The sequence below is a fragment of the Aythya fuligula genome, chromosome 28 (assembly GCF_009819795.1).
Source record: "Aythya fuligula isolate bAytFul2 chromosome 28, bAytFul2.pri, whole genome shotgun sequence".
NCBI lineage: Eukaryota > Metazoa > Chordata > Aves > Anseriformes > Anatidae > Aythya > Aythya fuligula.
In genome coordinates, this window is record NC_045586.1 from 2,724,629 (window position 1) to 2,746,222 (window position 21,594).

Sequence of the window (21,594 nt, forward strand, 5' to 3'; positions counted from 1 at the left end):
TGGGGGGCGGCCACGCAGCTGAGGGGCCGCAGCAGGCGGGGGCGCAGCGGGGCCCGCTGGAACGGCAGCGCCTTGGCGGCCCCGGGCGCCTGCTCCTCGCCGCCGTACGTCTGCATCCTCCGCACCGGCTGCCGCTCGGCCGCGGCACCGGCGGCACCGTCCAAGGAGACGCTGCCCCCCTCCCGCCACCCCGCCCGCCGCCCCGCCGCCCCCTCCCCAACGGGGCTCCCGGGAGCCGTCCCGGTTTTTGGGGGGGGGCTCGCGGCGTCGGCGCCCTCGGCCGGGAGGGTCCTGGGCCGCAGGGCCGGGGGGACGATGGCGAACTGCGGCTTGGGCGGCACCACGGGCACGGAGCGGGCCTGCTGCACCCGCACCAGGCGGGCGGCCAGGCGCACCGGGGCGCTGCCGTCGCGGCGCAGCACGGCCCCGCCGGGGGTGGGGGGCTCGGGGGCGAGATGGGCCCCGCCAGCGGCCCCCGGCTGCGGGGTGGGGGCCATGGGGGGGCCCGAGCCCTCCTCGGGGCTGGATCCCGGCGGGGGCAGAGCCTCCGAGGGAGCCTCGGGGATCGGGGGCTCGGTGGGCTGTGGGGGGGGCTCCTCAGCTGGGGGGGGCGCGCGGGACCCCTGCCCCGGCTGCTCTGGTGCGGGGGGCTCAGCGCCGGCCCCGTCCTCCTCCACTTCCCCGTCTGGGGCACCGGGAGCCAGCTCCGCTCCTGCTTCAGCCCCCAGCCCCGTTTGGGGGCTCGGCTCAGTTCTCCCCGGGCTGCAGCCACCACCGGGGGTCCCCTCCCCACCGCCCCCCCCCCTGCTCCTCTTCTTCCTCCGGGGGCCATCCTGACGCCCCCCCCTCCTCCGCATCCCCGGGGGGGGCTCCTCCGTGCTCCCCAGCACCCGGAGCCTCTTCCCCCGCCGGCGATGGGGACGTGTCCCGCGGCACCGGGGGACTCGGCGGCCCCCACGCCGTGCCCGTGCCCACCCCCCCAGGCTCGGCGGGGGGCTCGGCCGCCAGCGGGCTGAGCTCGTCGTGGGCGCTGAGGAACATGTCGTCCGAGTCGCTGTCCCCCGCCGCATCCTCGGGCTCGGAGCCGCTGGGCGCCATGTAGAACAGCTCCTCGTCCATGCACTCCTCGATGGACAGGTAACTGCCCGGCTGCTCCGCGGGGGGCTCCCCGGGCTGGGGGGGACGGGGGGGACGGGGGGTGACGGCCGTGCCCGAGACCCCCAGCGAGGTGAGGCACGGCCCCCAGAGCCAGCCTGCCACCACCCTGTCCCCTCTCATCACCATCCCTTCCCTCTCCAGCACAATCCTGTCCCCTTGTCTCTATCCCCATGCCCTCCAGCACCATCCCATCCCATTGCCACCATCCTGTCCCCTTTTGTCCCCATCCCCATGCCTTTCAGCACTATCCTATCCCATTGTCACCATTCTGTCCCATCTTGTCACCACCCCTGAGCCCTCCAGCACCGTCCCATCCTCTTGTCACCATCCTGTCCCCTTGTCCCTATCCCCGTGCCTTTCAGTACCGTCCTATCCCATTGTCACCACCCCTGTGCCCTCCAGCACCATCCTGTCCCCTCTTGTCCCTATCCCTGTGCCCTCCAGCACCATCCCGTCTCCTCCATTGTCCCCTCCCTCACCCCCCTTGCCCCCCTCGCGGTGCCGCCGGCCCCGGCTCACGTTCATGAAGCCGCCCTCCATGCCCTCCTCGAGGGCCAGGAACCCGTCGCCGTCCTCGAGGCTGCTGCCCCCGGGTGGCACCCGTCCCGCCGCGTCCCCGTCCCCGTCCCCGTGCTCCAGCCCCGCGTCCTGGCTGTCCAGGAAGGCGAAGGAGTCGCGCAGCTCCAGCGACAGCCGCGTCTCCTCCGCCGCCTTCGCCTCGCCTGGAAGACACCCTGAGGGTCAGGGGGGGTTCCCCAACCCCCCCCCCCCCCCGGTGTCACCGGGTCTGTCCCATCCCCAAATATCTCACCCGTGGGGATTTCGGGGGCCGCGGGCTCCCCGGCGCTGCGGTGGGCGGTCGGCGGGGGGCTGGCGGAGCCCAGCGCCGGGCACGGCTGCCCCCGCGTCAGGCGGGAGAGGTTGGAGGTGATGTGGAAGGGGACGGTGACGGAGAAGGGCCCGGAGATGTGCACCCCCCCGCACTTCTCGGCGCGGCTGCGGGTGGCCGCGGGCGAGCGGCCCCCCCCGGCCCCCAGCAGCGCCGCCCGGCCCGGTTTGGGGGTGCTGGGCTCCGACCTGGCTCCGCTCTCGCCCTCCGTTTCGGGGCCCCCCCGCAGCTCCTCCTGCGCCTTCGGCTTCTCCTCGGGGCTCTCCTGCAGCGCGGGGAAGGGCTCTGCCGGCCCTGGCGAGGGGCAGGTGTCGAAGCTCTCCCTGCGCTGCGGCGGCTGCTTCACCGAGCGCGTGGTGCTGAGCCGGGGGTCCTCTGCTCCCGGCGGGGGGCTGGAGTCAGGGCCAGGTTCCCCCGGCCCCGGGGCTCCCCAAAACAGGGGCTGGTGCCGAGCCAGAGGACGGGGGCCACGGCCCTCGGCTCGTCCATCACCACCCCGTCGCCCCCTGATTGTTCTGTCACCATCCGTGTCCCCTCTGTCCCTATCCTTGTCCCCCATCCAGCACCGTCCCTGCCCCTCTGTCACCATCCTCATCAGCTCCATCCCCATTTTTCTCCTCCACCACCACCCCCATCCTGTCCGTCCCATCCCTGTCTTGTTCATCCCATCCCTCCCCTCTCCATCCCCATCTCTCCCCTCTCCATCCCCACCTTGCCCCATTTTCGCCCCCACCAGCCCCATTTCCTCCCCCTCAGCCCCATTTTTGCCCCCCCCAGCCCCATTTTCTCCCCCCCAGCCCCCTCCACACGGCCGTGGCAGGGCAGCGGGATGGGGACAGCGGTGTCACCGTGCCCTGGCGGCACCGCGGCACCTCCCTTACCCTCTCCGCCGAAGGGCACGGAGCTGAGCGAGTCCATGCTCTTGGCTGGCCGCAAGCTCAGCTTCCCGCACTTGTCCTCTGGGGAGGGAGGAAAAAAAAGGGGCTGGGGACACCGGGGGGGACACGGGGGGGGGGATGGGACAACACCGGGGCGGGCGCCCCAACCTTTCTCCTCCGTCTTCACCAGCTTGCGCTTGGCCTCGTGGCTGGAGCGGCCCAGGTTGAAGATGGATTTCCACTTCTTGGCCTTGAGGGAGCCCTTCCTCCTGCGGGGCAGCGGTGTCAGCGTGCACGCTCATTGTGCACACTCACTGTGCACACTCACTGTGCACGCTCGAGCTCACTGCATGCCCACGGCCACCAGTTTAGGGGCTCACACTTGTGCAGGGGTCACCCAGCGGTGCCCACGGGGACCCCGGTGGCCGCAGGGACCCCTCCAGCTCCTACCTGTGCTCGCCGAGCTCGATGATGGTGTGGTAGGGCCGGATCGGGGGGGGGCCATCGCCCTGGCTGAGCACGGCCGGGACGTGGTAGGGGGCCTGCCCGTCCCCGGGGAGCAGCCGGGAGCGCCGCGCCGCCTCGCCGCCTGCCGCACCGGGTGATGGGGGGGGGTCAGGGCATCCCCCTGTCACCCCCCCCTCTGTCCCCGCATCCCCCCCCCAGCCCCGCGGGGACGTACCGCAGAGGGGGGCGTCCCCGAAGAGCTGCTCCACGTGGGTGAGGATGAACTCCACCACGATGGACTGGACGCGCACCTCCATGAAGGCGGCCGTGCCGTTGAAGCCGGTGGCCTCGATGTCCTTCGACCTGCCGCGGGGACGGGGTCCAGCTCCCTGCCCTGCTCCCCCCCCCCACAGCTCCGCACCCCAAAAATCCGGGGCCGTTCCCTCTCCCCCCCCCCCCCGGCTCACCGCAGCAGGTTGGGGGCCCAGACGATGGCGAGGTTCCTGGCGTGCATGTTGGTCTGGCTGCTGTAGGATGCCATGTGCAGGAGGTGCCGCATCAGGAACTCCAGGGTCCTGCGGGGTGTGGGGACGCCTTAGGGCCGGCGGTGACATTTTGGGGACACGGGGACAGGGGGTTGGCCCCCCCCCAGTACCTATAGTGGGGCGCCGGCAGCTCCTTCAGCACCTCCTTGATCTTCACCAGGCGCGCCTCCTCCATCTGGATGGCCACCGCGTCCTGCGGGGGGCACGGGGACGGCGTCACGGAGGGGGTCACCTCCCGGGGAACCCCTCCTGGGGACCCCCAACCCTCCTGGGAACCCCCCCCCCCGGGGCCGGGGGCAGCGGGACGCACGGCGAATTTGTCGTAGAGCTGGTAGGTGAGCAGCGGGTTGGGCAGCTCGCGGAAATACGCCTTGCAGAGCGAGCTGACGCAGTGGATGTCCTGCAGGTAGACGTCCCGCTGCAGGTCGGGGCAGCGCTCGCTGTCGAACTCTTGCCTGCCCGTGGGGGGGACACGGATCGTCGGGGACGGGCGGTGATGGGGACGGGGACGTGGCTGACCCCATCCCCGCGCCCTGCACAGCGCCCCGGGGGAGTGCTCGGGGACACGGGGACGTGGGGGCAGAGGATGCAGGGATGGGGGGATGACAGGGGGATGCCAGGAATAGAGGGACACAGGGATTTGGGGACAATGGGGGTGCCAGAAGTACAGGGACATGGGGATTTGGGGACAGGTGGATGCAGAGGATACAGGGATGTAGGGATTTAGGGACACTGGGGATGCCAAGAATACAGGAACATAGGATTTAGGGACAATGGGGGTGCCAGGAGTACAGGGACACTGGGATTTGGGGACAATGGGGGTGCCAGGAATAGAGGGACATGGGGATTTGGGGACAGGGGGATTTGGGGACAATGGGGGTGCCAGAAGTACAGGGACACAGGGATTTGGGGACCCCTGGGGACATGGAGATGTTGGAGACGCTGGAAACACCCAGGCTAGAGGGACACCAGGGATGTGGGGGATGCTGGGGGAAACTGGGGGCACTGGGGACGCTGGCAGTGCTGGGGAGCCTGGGGGTGCAGGGGACACGGGGACGCTGGGGGCACCCAGGGGTGCCCCCCCCAGGGGGTTGTGGAAGGACAAAGCACCCCGGTGATGGGGAGGGGAAATAGGGGAGGGCAGAGCTGAGGGAAGGGAGGAGAGGGGAAAACTGACCCCAGTTCTCCCCCCACCCCCATCTCCACCCCATCTCCCCCTTCCCCTGCCCCCCAGCCCCTCCCCAGCCCCTCCCCAACCCCTCCCCACCCCTCCCCAGCCCCTCCCCAGCCCCCTGCCCCGCTCACCGCAGCCGCTGGATGTTGGAGGAGACACCTGACAGGCGGTAGATGCCGTCCACCACCCCGTGCTGCTCCACGAACTCGGTGCAGCTCCTCAGCACCTGGGGCACTGCGGGACGGGCACCCCCGGGCCCGGCATCAGCCCCCCACGGAGCCCCCCCAGACCCCTCCCAAGGCCCCGGGCCCTGTCCCCAGCGAGCGCAGGGGGTGGCAGGAGGGAGCGGGTCCCCTCCGCGGCGGTGTCCCCACGGTGCCACCGCTCCCCATGTCCAGATTGGGACCACCGGGACCTGGGGACGAGGCCGCCGAGCCCCTGGGCCTCACCCCCTCCAAACCAGGGGGCGCAGCGGGGAGCTGAGATTGGATCGGGCAACGCCGGCCCTGGGGGAACCCCGAAATCTCAGGGGGGGCCTGTGCGGGATGCGCCCCAGCTCCGCCGCTTGCTCAAGCCCCGGTGATGCAACCGCATGGCGAGCGTCACCGCCGTCCCCTCCCCGCTTCCGCTGGGGGGCACGGGGACGGGGCTGGGGGGCGACCCCCGGGGACGGGCGAGATGGAGGGGGAGCGGGGGGGCCCTGAGGAGGACCCCCCCAGCGCAGGACCCCCGCTGCCCACGCTTACCATCCTGCCCCGACTGCTGGAGATGCTCGAGGAGGTCGCAGCCGAAAACCCGCTCCTTGGCGCCGCCCTTGCGCCTCGCCTTCTGCCGGGCCTTGAGCGCCAGCGACATGGGGGCGGCGGGGACCCCCCCGGCGGGGTCAGATCCTGCCCATGGCGGGGCCCAGCCCCAGGAGGAGCCCCGAGCGGGGAGCGGGGCGCCCAAAGCCCCAGCGCGGCCGGGGGCAGGCGGCAGCGGGCGGAAGCGGCCCCGGGGAGGAAGTGCCGCGGCCCCGGGGCCCTGACGCAGCCTCGAGGGCCCGGGGCGCCCCGCTGGCGGGGGCAGGAAGGCGGCGGCCGCCTTCGAGGCCGCTTCCTGCTCCTCGGCGCGTCGAAACCGCAGGGCAGGGCGCGGGCCGCGCGTTTCCGCGCTCTCCCGGGGGCGCTGGCGCAGCCGCCCTCGCGCGGGGCCGTGCGCGTGGCCCTTGCGCGGCTCACGGCAGCGGGTGGCCGTGCACGCTCGGGCGGCCTCGTGCACGGGGCTGTGCACTAGGGCAGCCTCACCGGGCCTCGTGCATCCTCGCACACGCTCATGCACGCTCTGCAGGCTCACACGCACTTGTGCAGGCTCACACATGCTTGTGCATGCTTGTGCACTCGTGCACACTTGCTCACAGGAGGTCCTGTGCACTTACCCATGCTCACACACAACTCACACGTCCTTGTTGTGCTCTGCATGCTTGCACACACTCGTGCAGTTCTGCACACCTCTGTGCACCCCCTTGCATTCATCCCCACACCCGTGCACGGTTCTGCACGCTCGGGCACGTGCTCGCACCAACGTCCCCCAGTTGGGTGCAGAGACCGTGCCCGTGTGCGGCCCCAGAGGCTCTTGCACACTCGTGCACAAGCAGCGGCACACCCACGTGTTGCACGTGGACCCAGCCGAGAGCAGAGGCAGGCAAGGCTCGGTCCCAGGGTCCCGCGCGGGATTTATTTACAAAACCAGCAGTGCAGATACGAAAGGGCGACGGGGACCCCCGTCCTGTACAGGTATGTACACGCTGGGGCTCTATGTACAGCGGGACCCCCGGCCGAGCGGCCCCATGGGGACCCCCGCCGCCAGCCCCGGGCTCGGGGGGGCCCCTCGGCAGGGTCTGGGGGTGCGGGGTGGGACGGGCGAGCCCCGGTTCGGGGGGTTGGGGTGGGAGGGGGACGGGGTGGGGGACGTGTCTGTGCCATGGGGGGAAGGGGACAGCCGGGATCGGGGAGGGGACACAAGCGTCCCAAGTGCCACCGGCGAACCGCATCCCGAGCGGGGACCCCCGGGGGTCCCCCAGAGCTGCGCGCGGAAAGGAGCCGACCCAGAGTCCAAAGGGATGTTCGGGGGGGGGGGGGGAGGTCTGAGCCCCACCGGGGCTCCCGCCCATCCGTCTGTCCGTGGGGTCCCGCGTCCCCATGTCCCCGCGCCTGCGGGTGCCCGGCGGCTCCGGCGCCCGTGGGTCCTGGGCGCTGCGGTCACCTCCCTTCTGTCCTGCTGCTGCTGTCCCCAGGCGGGGCGCAGCGTGTCCCCAAACCTCGTGCCAGCAGCAAGGGGGGCGGGGGCCGGAGCCCCCTCCTGGGGCGCGGTGCATGTCCCGGGCACGGGGCGAGCAGCAAGGGCGGCGTTTGGGGACCGAGCCCCGAGCCGGCCGGCGGGGGGGTGGCGGCGGAGCAGGGGAAGCCGCAGAGGGGACGGGGGTCCCGTGTGCGTCCCCCCCCCCGGCCCCGCCACCCGGCCCGGCCCCTGCCGCCGCCGCCGCGCTCACACCAGGTGCCCGCGGCCGTTGATGTAGATGCCGTTGGTGGTGGGCTTGGCCTGCAGCATGCCGTTCTCCTGCACGAAGTGGGTCATGGCCTGCTTGATGGGGTTGTCCCCGCTGTCCTCCTCCTCCTCCTTCGGCTCCTTGCCCTCCGGGGCGGGCAGCAGCGGGGCCGCCGGCACCTCCGTCTGCGTCTCGATCTCCCGCACCGTGGAGAGCGTCGAGTAGCTGCGGCCCTCGGCCTCCTCGCTCTGCGGGGACACGGGTCGGGGTGAGGGGACGCGGGGCAGGGTGGGGGGTCCCACTGCCACCCGCCCCCGGGGATGTGGCCCCTGTCCCAGGGGCAGTGACGGGGCTGGGGTGCGGCTGTGCCCAGGGATGGGGACGTTGGGGACGGGGACTGCAAGGTGCGTGCAGTGAAGGGTCTGTGTGCACGGACGGGGAGCACACATGCAAAAGGGGGGGGCGTGAGTGAAAGTGGGGTGCACGCATGGATGGAGGGGTGTGCGCTGAGGGGGGGCATGCACATGTCCAAGGGGATTTGCGCCCATGAAAGGGGGCTGCACACGAGGAGGGGGCTGCACACACACAGGGGAGGACACGCTCCTGCAGCCCTGTGCAGGCGCTGCCCGCCGTGCCCCCCCCACCCTGAGCCCCCCGAAAACCCCCCGGGTGCTCACCATGGCAGAGCAGATGCTGGTGCCCCTCAGGCTGTCCCCCCGCAGGCTGTCCCCCCGCAGGCTGCCCTGCCGGCTCTCAGCACGCAGCTGCAGTGTCTCCTCCAGCTGCAGCGCCACGTGAGGACCCCCGGGCACGGCACGGGAGCCCCCTCGGCCCCCCAGTGCCCATCCAGCACCACCAACCACCACCGCAACACCCTGACCCCCAGACCCCCAATACCCAGCCCCACGGGCACCCAAAACCACCCAGCACCCCAAGGGCACCCCACGCACCCAAACACCCAGACCCCTACGTACCCCAATACCCCACGGGCACCCCAATACCTGGCCCCATGGGCACCCAACTGCCCCGCACCCCCAGCACCCCAATGCTCCGCGTCCCACCATACAGCCCCACGGGCACCCCAGTGCGCACCCCAGCACCCGGCACCCTCTGTACCCCAAGACTCCCTCCCTAGGACCCCCCACCTCCCACCCCAGGCCCCCCCATGCCCACCGTGCCCCCCCGTGCCCACCTGGGTGCGCGTGTCGGTGCTGTGGCTGGAGTGCAGGCGCCGGATGGAGTTTTCCCTGGTGAGCGTCAGCTCCTCCTCACTGCAGGCACAGCGCGACGGCAACTCACCGGGGGTCCCACCGGGCCCCACGGGGTCCCACTGGGTCCCAGCACCCCCCCATCCCACCCCCCCGTGCCCCTCGGCCCGGCTCTTACTACTTCTCCGAGATGCGCTTGGTCTTGCGCTTGTGGTAGAGGGTCATGACGATGACGACGACGACGAGGACGCAGAGCAGCACGGCGGCGATGACGCCCACCACCACCACCGAGGCAGAGACCAGGTCCACCTTGCGCACCTCGTTCTCTATGGGGGGGGTCAGGGGGGTGGGTGCGGCGAGGAGGGGGCGAGAAGATGATGGGGGGGGTGAGAACGTGGCAAGGACAGACGGACGGACGGGGTGAGGGGTGGAGGGATGAAGCACGTGGGTGGATGGATGAACGCATGGACGGAAGGACAAGTCCGTGGCTGGGGTTTTGGGTGGCTGGATGAGCGCATGGGTGGGGGGTGGAGGGACGGATGAGTGCATGGCTGGAGGGGTGAGCGCACGGAGGGATGGAGGGAGGGACGGATGAGTGCACGGAGGGATGAGCGCATGGAGGGATGAGTGCATGGAGAGGTGAGCGCACGGAGGGATGAGTGCATGGCTGGAGGGATGAGCGCACAGAGAGGTGAGCGCACGGAGGGAGGGCCGGGCAGGTGAGTAGGCAGCTGAGCAGGAAAATGGGCGGAAGGATGAGCAGGCACCGGGAGGATGAGTGGACGGACGGGACGATGAGCAGCAGGGCGGAGCAGGCACGGGGAGAGGGCTGGGTCAGCGGAGGGACAGGAGCGGGTGCACGGGTGGAGGGTGAACACAGGGGTGGGTGGGGGACGCGGAGGGACGTGGATGGGCAGAGAGAGATGACAGGGATGGATGGACGGAGGGATGGACAAATGGACAGAAGAACAAGCAGAGGATGAAAAGAGTGAAGTGGCGTGGAGTTAACGGGTGGGCGGACAGACAGAAGGACAGATAAGTCTGGAGACAGAAGGATGTGGGGGGGGGCAGGATGGATGGACGTATGGACAGATGGACAAATTGGAGAACGGGCGGAAAGGAGCAGCTGGGGGCGGACAGACGGATGGATGGGGAGAGAGCGGGCAGGGAGGAGCAGAGGGACAGACAGACAGCCGGGCTGACAGCCTGGAAAGGGACACAGCAGCAAGGCTGGACCGACAGACAGACAGACAGAAGCACCGGCACCCCCACACCACAGCACCCCCCCAATCCCCCCCCACCGGCACCCCCGGTCCCCCCGAGCCGCCCACCTGCCGCCCTGCCCTTGACGCTGACGTTGGCCCGCGCCTCCTTGGTGGCCACGCGGTTGGCCACGCGGCACACGTAGTCCCCGGCGTCGGCGGCGGCGAGGGGCCGCTGGAAGACCAGGGTGTCCCCCTTCACCCGCACGCCGGCGGGCAGCGGGGCGTTGAGCCTGCGGGGGCACGGTGAGCGTCGGCGTGCCCGGGCGGGCGCCGCGGCGCTGCCGGCATCAAAGCCCGGCGCCGTTCCCACGGGTGCGCGGTGCTGACGCCCAGCCCCGGCCGGCGCGGGGCCTGCCCGGGCACGGCCAGACCTGCAGCGCCCGCCGCCGAGCGGGGCAGCGGCACCGGCACGCCCGGGCGGGACACGGCGGGACGGGCACGGGCAGGGACACGGGCAGGGGGACGCGGAGGGGACGCGGGCACGGCTGGGATGGGGCTGGGGGCACGGCGGGGACATGGGGACTGGTGGGGGGGCACGGGAGGGACACGGGCAGGGGACACGGGGACAGACAAAAGGGGACACAGGAAGGGGACACGGCAGGGACACAGCGATAGACCAGGGGGACATGGCAGGGACAGGGGGGATCCAGCAGGGACCCAGGCACAGCAGGGACAGGGGACAGGGCAGGGACAGGGAACACTGCGGGGACAAAGGCAGGGGGACACAGCAGGGACATGGGCAGAGATGGGGGGACACAGGCATGCAACGGAGCAGGGACAAGGACGTGGGTGGGGGGACACGGGCACAGACAGGGACACAGCAGGGACACGAACACGGGTGCACAGCCACGGGCAGGGGACACGGCCACACACAAGGACATGGACATGCACATGGGCCACCAGCAGGAGACACAGAGGGGCCACTGACACCCACGGGGGACACGGCAGGGACGAGGCCGGGCGCAGGGGCCAGGCGATGGCCTCACCGTGTCCAGTTGTAGGTGGGGGGCGGGTTGCCGTCCCCCAGGCAGGTCAGCGTGGCCCCCTCCATGCCCTCCGCCCACTCCTCCGAGTGCCCCAGCACCGAGGCGTCCGACAGGTCTGGGGGACACCAAGGGGACAGTGAGGGGACAGGCGGGGACGAGGCGGTGACACCCCTCCCTGCCACGTCACCCCAGGGCCCCCAAGCGTCTCCTACGTGTCCCCTGTGCCCATCACATCCCCGAGGTCCCCAAAGCCCCCCCATGCCCCCAACGCCCCCATCCTCCATGTCCCCAAAGCCCTTCAGGCTCCCTGTGTCCCGCTGCCCCCCCTGCTCCCCACCCACCCCAGTTCCTGTGTCCTTCTTGTCCCCAATGCCCGCTACCCCCCTGTGTCCCTCCGTGTCCCCTGTCCCTCCATGTCCCCCACGTTCTCCATCTCCCCCAGCGCCCTCCATGTCCTCACTGTCCCACATCCCCCACACCCTCAAGTCCCCCCAATGTCCCTCGATGCCCCCCATGTCCCTTGCTGTCCCTGGTGTCCCCATGCCCTCAATGCCTCTCACATCCCTCAATGCCCTCAGTGTCCCCCAGCGCCTCCCATGCCCTCAATGCCATCCACGTCCCCAGTGCCACCCCATGGTCCCCATGTCCCCAACACCCCCCCCGGTCCCCGTGCCGCACAGGCGACGCTGAGCTGGTGCGTGATCCTCTTCTCATGGCGCAGCCCGGGGTGTGCCACCACGCAGGTGAGGCTCTTGCCGTTCATGCTGCGCCCGGGCACCAGGAAGAACTCGCTGGTGACGGAGGCGGAGCGGGAGTGCACGGAGCGGCGCGTGGTGTTGGTGCCCCGCACCTCCGTCTCCCAGCGCACCGAGGGCACGGGGCTGCCCTCCGCCGTGCACGAGGCCGCCAGCGTCTGGCCCTGGCCCTCCTCCAGCGGCGGCCCCGGGTTCAGGATGGGCAGCGGTGGCACTGCGGGCGGCGGCGTCAGACCCACGAGTCCCCAGCCCAGGGCCTGCGGCTGGCCCCAGCACCACTCGCCCAGCACCCGCGGCTTGCCCCCCCTGCCCATGGCACGCTGCCCTACCCCCCATGCCCACCACCCCATAGCCATTGCCCTCTGCCCTTCACCCCTTGTCCCATTGTCCCATGCCCATCACCTTGTACCCGTCAACCCCATGCCCATCAGCCATTGCCCCACGCCTGTCACCTCATCACCCCACGCCTGTCACCCCCATCATTCCCCATCCGTCACCCCATACCCATTGTCTTGTGGCCCCCTGCCCATCACCCCATGCCCATTGTCCCATGCCAACCACCCCATTGTCCCATGCCCATCACCCCATTCCCACCATCCCATTGCCCCATGCCCACCATCCCATGCTCATCATCCCATTGCCTCATGGCCCCATGCCCATTACCCCATCACCCTATACCCATTGCCCCATCACCACGTACCCATTGTCCCACCACCCCTTATCTCTGTGCCCACCATCCCCATCACCCCATGCGTACAACCCCATGGCCCCATCCCCATCACCCCATGCCCACCACCCCATTGTCCTGCGCCCATTGCCCCATCCCCATCACCCCACGCCCTCCACCCGCCACCAGGCACTCACCGAGCACCTTGAGGGTGAGGCGCCCCTCGAAGCTGCCCATGGGGAAGGTGATGAGGTGACACTCGTAGTCGCCCTCGTCCCCTTGCACGGCGTTGCGCAGGACGATGGCGCCGTCCTCCAGCGCGCCGGGCGCCCGCCGCAGCACGCGGCCCGCGTAGGCGTCCTGCACGTGCTCGCCGTGCTGCCGGTTGAGCACGGCCACCTCGGCGCTGTGCCCCGCCGGGCCCCGCTTCAGCCACGTCACCTGCACCACCTGCTCGCCCTCCTGCGCCCGGTACCGGCACGGCAGCACCACGTCCTGGCCCAGCACCGCCGTCACGCTGCGCTCCACCTCCACCACCCCCGACCGGCAACCTGCGGGCACCCAAGGGTGGCACCGGCGCCTCGGGACTCGCCACGGGGCGCCGGTGTGCTCGCGGCGTTGCACGCTCACCAGCGCTCGGGTGCACTCGTGCAGGCAGGCGTGCTTGCACGCGCTTGTGCACGCTCTTATCTGCTTGAGTGTACATGGGCACGCTTGTGTTTGCGCTCACACTCGGGCACACTTGTCTATGTTTGTGCAACAGTTGGGGTAGCTCGGACACGCAGGCTTGGGCACACCTATACGTGCTCCAGTGCGTTTGTGCACGCTCAGGCACACTTGTGCACACTTCCACACGCTCAGACATGCACCTGCATATGCTTGGACACACTCACAAATGCTCAAGCACGCCTGGGCACGGCTGCACGCTCTAAGATGCTTGAATGCACTCACACACACTCAGGCACACGTGCACGCACATACAGGCTTGGGTGTGCTCACAAACACTCAGGCACACTTGGGTGTGCTCTCAGGTGCTGGGTGCACTCACACACACTTGGGCACGTGCATGTGCTCACGCCTACTGCCAGCTTCCACACGCTCATGTGTGTGCACTCACACACATCCACGCGTGCTTCAGCATGTTTATGCACGCTTGTGCACATTTGTGCGTGCTCAGGCATGGCAGGGCACGCTCGTGCATGCTTTGGCGTGCTTGCACGTGCTCGGACACACCGATGCACTCTCAAGTACACTTGTGTACACTCACATGCTTGGGCACGCTCGTGCACATTTGGATGTGCTCATGCTTGCTTCCACATGCTGGGGCACACTCACACATGCTTAGGCGTGCTTGCACACGCACAGAGGTGCTGGCGCACACTCAGACACACTTGGACATGCTTTATGAACATTTGCACACCCTTGTGCACTCTTGGACACACTCAGGTGTCACTGGCATGCTCACACACTGAGAAGTGCTTGTGCAAGCTTCCGTGCGCTCACAGCTGCTCACCGCGTGTGCACACCCTTGTGCATGGCAGCACACACCAGGGCACGTTCCTGCACGCTTGCACGCGCTCACACACACTCAGGCACACGCGGGGGCACACTCAGACACACTCACACCCACTCAGACACAGCCACGCACGGCTGCACACACCCTCACACGGGGACACACTCATCTCGGGCACGTCGGCCGTGCTCGTGCCCCCTTTGGCACACCCGCGGGCCCCCTCCCGGCCCTTGCACGCGCCGGGGCACACTCGCAGCTCGCCCTCCGCGGCGTTCCCATGCGCGGGGCCCACCCAGCGCTCGGCGGGGCGGGCGCGCGGGCGGGCGGCGTGGCGGGGAGCGGCCGTGCCTGCGAGGCCAGCCCAACCGGCCCGCGCACATGCCGGGCGCTGCCGCGGCTTGCGGAGCCTCCCGCCCCCGGCACCGGCACCAGCACCGGCACCGCGGGGGCTCCCGCCGCCGCCCCCCGCCGAGCCCCCCACGGCTTTTAATTAAACCGGCCTTAATTGCCACCCCCCCCACCACCACCACCACCTCGCACCACCCTCGATTAGTCGACGTATTAATTAACTAATTGCCGGGCTCTTCGTCACCGCCGCGCTGCCCCGGTCGCTGGATCCCGGCCCTCTCGCCACCCCCCCGGCGGCGCTCGACGCCCGCTGCCTCGGTTTCCCCCGGTGCTGCGGCCAAGCCCCCGCGCAAGCCGGGGGGCTCCTGGGGGATCCACGGCGGGGTCCCAGCGGCGGCGGGGGGTGGCGGCGGCGCTGGCAGCGGGCCCCCGCCGCGGGGCGTCCCCACCCAACGGGGCCGAGCGCGTGGGAACGGGGCCGGGAACCGGCTCAACCGGCTCCCGCGGGGTCACCGCCTCGGCGCCGCGGCAGGATGCGGCCCCGGGCCTGCCGGCACGGCTGGGGGGTCCCGGGGGGGGGGCACGCGCGTGTGCAAGGCCGGCCGCGCCTTCGCACCCAGGGCTGTGCTCAGGACGGGCTCCCCTGTGCGTGTGGCACCCGCACCCGCGTGGGGTCGTGCCCCCTGCACGTCCGTGCGGCCCCACTGGGGACATGCGCATACACGTGTGCCCCCCCCAGCTGATGAGCACACACGCGTGTGAGCACGCACGGGGGGCTCCCAGCACAGTGAGCACGCACACGTGTGTCCCGTCCCCCCCCCTGCTCACACCTGCACACACTGCACACCTCGGGGCTGGCCCCACTCTGTGCCACCCCCCCCATCACGGAACCCCCCCCCGAGCCGAGCCCTGGGTTGGGGAGGGGGCTGGGGGGGGGCTCAGCACCCGTTGTGGTGACGGTGACACCCCCCCTGGCAGCACCCAGCCCGTTCCCACGGGGGCTGCACGAGTGGGGAAACTGAGGCACGGCAGGTGGGGGTGGGGGGCAGGGCATCGTGCCCCCCCCCAGCAGCACCCGTGGGTGCAGCGCCCACCTCGAGGGGCTGAGCCCGGTGTCCCTGTCCCCTCCCCAGCACCCCCAGTGCCCCCCCCACGTGTGAACAATGGGAGACAATGGGGGGGACCCTGGGGGTGTGCGCTGTGTCCTCCCCCCCCCCTCCATGTCCCTTCCCAGACAGCCCTGGGGTGTCCCCAGAGGGGACGGCCCCGTTCCCACGGTGGCCTCAGACCGGTTAGCCCTGTCCCCCCCCCCAGCATTGTGTCCCCCCCTCACGTCCCCCCTCGCTCCCCCCCGTCCCCACCGCACCCCCACGCCCCCAGCCCTGCCCCCCCCCGGCCCTGCTGTCCCCAAAGGGATCAGCCCCGTCCCCACCGTGTCCCCCCCCACGATCCTGTCCCCCCCCAACCTGCCACGTCCCCGTCCCCTCTGTCCCCCCCAGCCCCGCCACGTTCGAGTTTTTTTTTTGGGGGGGGGGAGACGGGACACCGGAGCGGCAGCCGGGGCCACCCGGGGCACACCCACGGCGCTGACACACGCACGGACACGCGAGCGTGAACACACCGGGACGGGGGCACCGGGACACGCACGGGGACACCCGGGGCACACACACCGGGACCGGGGGCACCGGGACGGGCACCGGGGGCACGGCCGCAGGTGCACGGAGCCGCAGGTGCACACGCGAGCGCACCCACGTAGGCACCCTCGTGTGCCCCCACTCACGGGCACGCACACGCGTGTGTCCCCCCCCCCCACCCCACACCCCCCACTCCGCTCCGCTCCGCCCCCAGCCCCGGGGGTACCGGTGCCCCCGGCCCCAGCCCCGGCCCGCTCCCCCCCCCCCCCCCTCTCCCGGAGCAACCGGTGCTGCCGGTGCCGCTCCCGGTGCCGCTCCCCGCCCGCAGGGGCTCGGTCCCGCGGAACGGCCCCGCTGCCCCCGGTCCGGTCCCGGTGCCCCCGGTGCCGGTCCCGTCCCTTACCGGTGGCGGCGAGGAGGAGGAGGAGGAGGAGGAGTTGAACGGGCGTCCCGGGCCGCATCCCGCGGGGGGCCATGCGGACACCTGCGGGCTCACGGCGCTGCTCGGCTCCCGGCCAGCACCATCCGGGCCGAACCGGGCCGAACCGAGCGGAACGGGGCCGAACCGGACCGGACCGGACCGGACCGGGCGGGGCCGGGCCGGACCCAACCGGGCTGCACCGGGCCGAACCGGGCGGCTCCGGGCCGTGCGCGGCGGTGGGGCCGGGGCCGGTGCTGAGCTCGGAGCCGGGACGGGGCGGGGCGGGGCCGCCGGGGCGGGGCGGGGCCGGGAGGGGCGGGGCCTGAGGGGGCGGGGGCCCCGGGCGGGGCCGGGCGGGGCGGACCGGTCCGGCAGGTCGGGGCAGGGGCGGGGCCGAGGGCGCGGTCTTAAAGGGGCAACACAGCCCGGCGGGGGGTGTGGGGCCCACCGGCAGAGCCCCCGCCCGCCCCGGCGGTGTCTCCCTCCGGGGGGCCCAGCGCCGCCCCCCCCCCGCCGGCACACGGTCATCCCGGGGTCCCCTTCGTCCCCCCCGGTGTCCCCGGTGGCTTCTCCCATCACCACAGCCCCTGCCCGGCCCCCCCGGACAACCCCCGTGGCCCCCCCAGTGTGTCCCAGTGCCCCCCCAGTCCCCCAGCCCATTCCCCACAGGGGCTCCCGGTGCCCCCCCCAGCCCATTCCACTCATTCCCCGGGTGGGACCCCCTAAAAAGCCCCTATTTCTACCCAAATCGCAGGAGCCGGATGGGGGAGGGCAGTGGACTGGCACCGACCCCCCCTCCCCAAAATGTGGGGCCCCCAAATCCCAGCGGACACAGCACGGGGGGGGGCAGAACAGGCACTTTATTGGCACAGCAAGACTGGGGGGGGGGGGGGGGGAAAGGGGCAAAATGGGGGGGGGGCTCAGCCTGCAGGCACCGGGCACCCCGGGGCGCCCCCTCCCGCCTCTGCTCGGGGTGGGGGGGGCGCAGGGTCCCGGGACCCCCTCAGGGCCCCCCAGATTCGGAGCTCTCCGGGGACGGGTCCTTGGCGGCAGCACAGAGGTGGAAGAGACCTGGGGGGGGGGGTGGAGAATGGGGGCGGTGGGGTGAGAGGTGGGCACGGGGTGGGGGTCCCAGTGCTGCCCCCACCCATGGGTGCCCGTGCCCGGTACCTGCCGAGCCGGTGAGGACGACGGCGACCCAGGCGAGGAGGTAGGACCAGGAGAGGCGCCAGGCACCGGGGGCTGGGCCCAGCAGGCTCCGAGCCCCGGCTGTGCACACCGCCAGCCCCAGCAGCGCCAGGACACCTACGGAACACGGGGGGGGGGGGGTGTGGGGGGGGGACTGCCAGCCCCGGGGAGGCTGCGGGGACCCGGCACGGGGCATGGCAGCGAGCACCGGGCATGGGCTGCAGGGACCGGGCACAGCTCATGGCAGCAGAGACCGGGCACAACTCATTGCAGCAGTGACAGCTCATCGCATCAGGAACCTGGCACAGCTCAGCTGGCAGAGAACGGGCACAGCTCATGGCAGCAGTGACCTGGCTCAGCCCAGGGCAGCAGAGACCGGGCACAGGCTGCAGAGACCGGGCACAGCTCATGGCAGCAGTGCCCCACGCACCTCACCGCAGCAGTGACCGCTCAGCCCCGATGCCCCCTCCCCGTGTCCCCCCCCTGTCCCCACGTACCCGCCAGCAGCAGGGTGACGCCGGCGGCTCGGGCTCGCGCCCTCCGGGCAGCACCGGCGGCGGCGGCCGAGAGCCCCAGGGCGAAGCCGGCGGCGGCGGCCAGCACCGCCAGCAGCATCAGCACCCGCGTGGCGTCCCAGAAAGCTGCGGGGACAGGAACGTTGGGGACACCAGGCACGCATTGGGGACCCCCGTGCCCTGCCCCAGAGCCGCCACCTACCCGGGGGGCCGGGGGGGGGCCGGCAGTGCCCCCCCAGGCAGAGGTGCCACAGCCCGATGGCCGCGGTGCCGCCGGGCGCCCGGTGCTGCAGCCAGAAGTCGGTGGCGGTGGCGGTGACCAGCAGGGCCAGGCCGCTGGCGGCGCACAGCAGCCCCCCCCCGACCGGCATCGTCCCCTGCGTACAGTGGGGGGGGGCTGGGGGGGGTGCTGTGTCCCCCCCCCCAACCGCCACCACCGGCCTGGGGACCCTGTGCCAAAACCCGTGGGGAGGGGACACGGGGATGGACGGGGCACTGCTGGGGATGGGGGCATCCGGGGGGGGCACCGCAAGGGGATGGGGGGGGCATCTCCAGGGAGGGGGCACCCAGGGGTGGCACCCGCAGGGGACACTGGGGACAGCTGTGGGGACATCTCCAGGGGCAGGGGGGTACCCTGGGCAGGGGGGCATTTGGGGACACCAGGGGTACCCAGGGTGGCGTCTCCAGGGGACACCGGGGGGGACCCCGGGGGTGTCACCTCTGGGAGGCAGGTGACAGGGGGGGGACACAGGGGGCTGGTGGCCACTCACCCTCCTTCAGCACCCACCAGTGGGGTGCCCCATGGCCGGCCGTCCGTCCGTCCGTGTCCGTCTGTCCTGGCCGATGGGTGAGGGGGATGTGGAGGGGGCGGGGGGGGGGTGTTAGGGCCCCCAGTGCACGTGGCGCTGCCATTGTCCGGGGACACAAAGGCTGGGAAGGCTCTGGGTGCCGCGGCCCCCCCGGGGGCTGACACCGCAAAATCCCGTCCCCGGCTGCCAACCGCCTGTGGGGACACTGGGGACAGCGGGGCGGGGGGGGGACACAAGAGGGATGGCACCCAGAGCCCCCCCCCCTCCCAGGGCAACACCTTGGGGACGGGGGACCCTGGGGACCGGCGCCACTGTTCGGGGTGAGCAGCGCACCCCAAATCTCCCCCATTCTGCCCAGCCCAGCAGCGCTCCCGTTTCCACCGCTTTTTGACCCAAAAAGCGCTGTGGCCGAGGGGGTGGCAGCAGGTGACACCAGGGAGGGGCAAGGAGGGGGGGGGGCCCTGGTGACACGCGGGGGGACGTGCCACACGAGGGTGCCCTGGCAGGGGGACACGCACGGCCCCACCTGGGGGGGGGGGACACCAGGAACAGCAGGCACGGGGACACAGCCACGTGTGCACCCCCCCCTTGTGTGCACACGTTTGCACGCTCACACTTGCACACCCAGATTTGCACACCCAGATTTGCACACCCAGATTTGCACACTCACGTTTGCACGCCCCCTCCTGCCCCCCCCCATCACAGCCGCAGGGCGAGGGCCGGAGGCAGCAGCAGGAGGAGGAGGAGGAGGAGGCTGAAGGCACCGCGAGGGGGGGCGCCGGAGCAGGGCTGGCTGCAGGGGACACCTGCGGGGGGGGGACACGGGGGGGGCACTCGGGGGTTGTCCCCGGAACCCTCAGGGCTGAGGGGCTCCCACGACCCCATGACCCCCCTGACCCAATGCCACAGGGAGGGGCTCCCCCCCCCCAAAACCCAAAACCCGGGTGGGGGGGCTCCCATGCTCCCATCCCACAGACCCCCCCCCAAATCCCCCCAACCCCCAGACCCAATACCGGGGTGGGGGCTCCCACATTCCCATCCCACAGCCCCCCACAGCCCCCCCCAACCCCAATACCAGCACGGGGGGCTCCCAAGTTCCCATCCCCATAGCCCCCCCCAAGCCCCCCCAACCCCAATACCACAGTGGGGGGCTCCCACATTCCCCTCCCCACGCCCCCCCCCAGCCCCCCAGACCCAATACCGGGGGGGGGGGCTCCCACATTCCATCCCCACCGCCCCCCCCAACCCCCCAGCCCCAACCCCCCAGTAGGGGGCTCCCACCTCCCACCCCCCACCCGATCCCCTCCATCCCCACGCAGTGCTGGGGGGCTGCCCCCCCGTGCCCCCCCCGTGCCCCCCCCGTGTCCCCCCCCAGTGCTCGCACCCCCGAGCTCCAGCGTCACCTCCCCGCAGGCGCAGTCGTCGCTGCCCAGCAGCAGGCACCTATAGGTGCCCCCATCCCCTGCCCGCAGCCCCCCCAGCAGCAGCAGCTCCCCGCCGGGCCCCCCCAGCCCGGCCCGCTCCCGGTACGGGGGGGGGCAGTTGGGGGAGCCCCCGGAGCCCCGGCTGCAGACCAGGCTCCCCCCGAAATGCCAGTGCACGGCCTGCAGCTGGCCCAGGTGCTCGCCCCCCCCCGGGCACCCCAGGGTGACGGCCCCCCCCAAGGTGCCGTTGACCTGGGCATGGCCCCGGTGGGGGCTGCGGCACACGCTGCACCCCCCCGCCGCCTCGGTGGGGTCACCTGGGGACAAAGGGGGGGGGGCTGTCACCTCCATGGCCCCCCCCGGGGGGGGGGGGGGGCACAGCGGTGTGGGATGGGGGGGGCTGGCACCCATGGTGGGGGTGGGGGGGGGACACAACGCGGTGGGACACGGGGGGGTGGCACCGGGACACGGTGTGGTTATGGGGGGGGGGCAGTGCGGGGGGACAGGGGGCTGGCACTGACGGGGGGGGGACACGGGGCTGGCACTGTCCGGGGGGGGCACGAGGCTGTCCCCAGCCCGCAGTGTGGCCGTGGGACCCTCGGGGACCGTCGGCAGCACAGGGAGGGGACAGGGACGGGGGGGTGGGGGGGGGCGAGAAGGGACAGGGAGGGGGGACACGGTTGGGACCCCCCCCCATAGGTTAACCCGGCCCCCCCCCCCCCCCACCGCGTGTCCCTCGCAGACACCCCCCTGGGTGCCACCCCCCCTGGGTGTCCCCGGGTCCCCCGCGCCCCCCGGGTCCCGCCCGCCCCCCCCGCCCCCCCCGCGCCCCCCCCGGCCCCGGGACCCACCGGGGGGCAGCAGGGCCGGGCCCAGCCCGAGGGGCAGCAGCAGGACCCACATCTGCGGGCGGCTCCGGACGGCGGGGGCGGCCCGGGGGGGGGTGGGGGGGGGGACGGGACGGGACGGGACGGGGCCGGGGGGGGGGGGGGGCGGCCTCGGGGCGGGACCCGGGGGGGGGAAATGGGACCGAGGGGACACGGGGAGCACCGGGGGTGGGGGAAATACGTGCGAGGGAGGGAGCAGGCAGGGCCATAAATTAAGGATGTGCCCCCCCCGGGGACACACAGCGCTTGGGGGGGGGGGGGGGGGGGGGTCGCGTCCTGGGGTCAAATCCTGCTCCCAGGGGGACAAATCCTGACCCGGGGGGCACGCTGTGTCTGCCCCCCCCCAGCCCCAGGGG

General features: G+C 71.9%; 2 protein-coding genes across 2 annotated transcripts in view; both read right to left on the reverse strand.

The window, feature by feature from the left end:
* ARHGAP30 (Rho GTPase activating protein 30) overlaps positions 1-5,946 on the reverse strand; it is a 121,879-nt gene extending 115,933 nt beyond the window's left edge. The window contains exons 1-13 of the mRNA XM_032204334.1: positions 5,838-5,946; positions 5,223-5,325; positions 4,228-4,372; positions 4,028-4,110; positions 3,840-3,947; positions 3,608-3,735; positions 3,376-3,514; positions 3,094-3,194; positions 2,929-3,006; positions 1,970-2,425; positions 1,678-1,880; positions 976-1,173; positions 38-581 (exon numbers count right to left, since the gene is read on the reverse strand). Coding sequence (XP_032060225.1) covers positions 38-581; positions 976-1,173; positions 1,678-1,880; positions 1,970-2,425; positions 2,929-3,006; positions 3,094-3,194; positions 3,376-3,514; positions 3,608-3,735; positions 3,840-3,947; positions 4,028-4,110; positions 4,228-4,372; positions 5,223-5,325; positions 5,838-5,946 — 2,395 coding nt within the window. The remainder of the gene's footprint in view (positions 1-37; positions 582-975; positions 1,174-1,677; positions 1,881-1,969; positions 2,426-2,928; positions 3,007-3,093; positions 3,195-3,375; positions 3,515-3,607; positions 3,736-3,839; positions 3,948-4,027; positions 4,111-4,227; positions 4,373-5,222; positions 5,326-5,837) is intronic.
* Positions 5,947-7,617: 1,671 nt separating this feature from the next.
* Positions 7,618-21,290, reverse strand: NECTIN4 (nectin cell adhesion molecule 4; the record flags this gene model as incomplete). The annotated part of the gene is made up of 9 exons (XM_032204335.1): positions 7,618-7,866; positions 8,296-8,400; positions 8,811-8,889; positions 9,005-9,152; positions 10,158-10,321; positions 11,078-11,192; positions 11,756-12,046; positions 12,697-13,050; positions 21,203-21,290. Coding segments are annotated over 9 exons (1,593 nt in total), but the record flags the coding sequence as incomplete, so codon positions are not given.
* Positions 21,291-21,594: the final 304 nt, after the last annotated feature.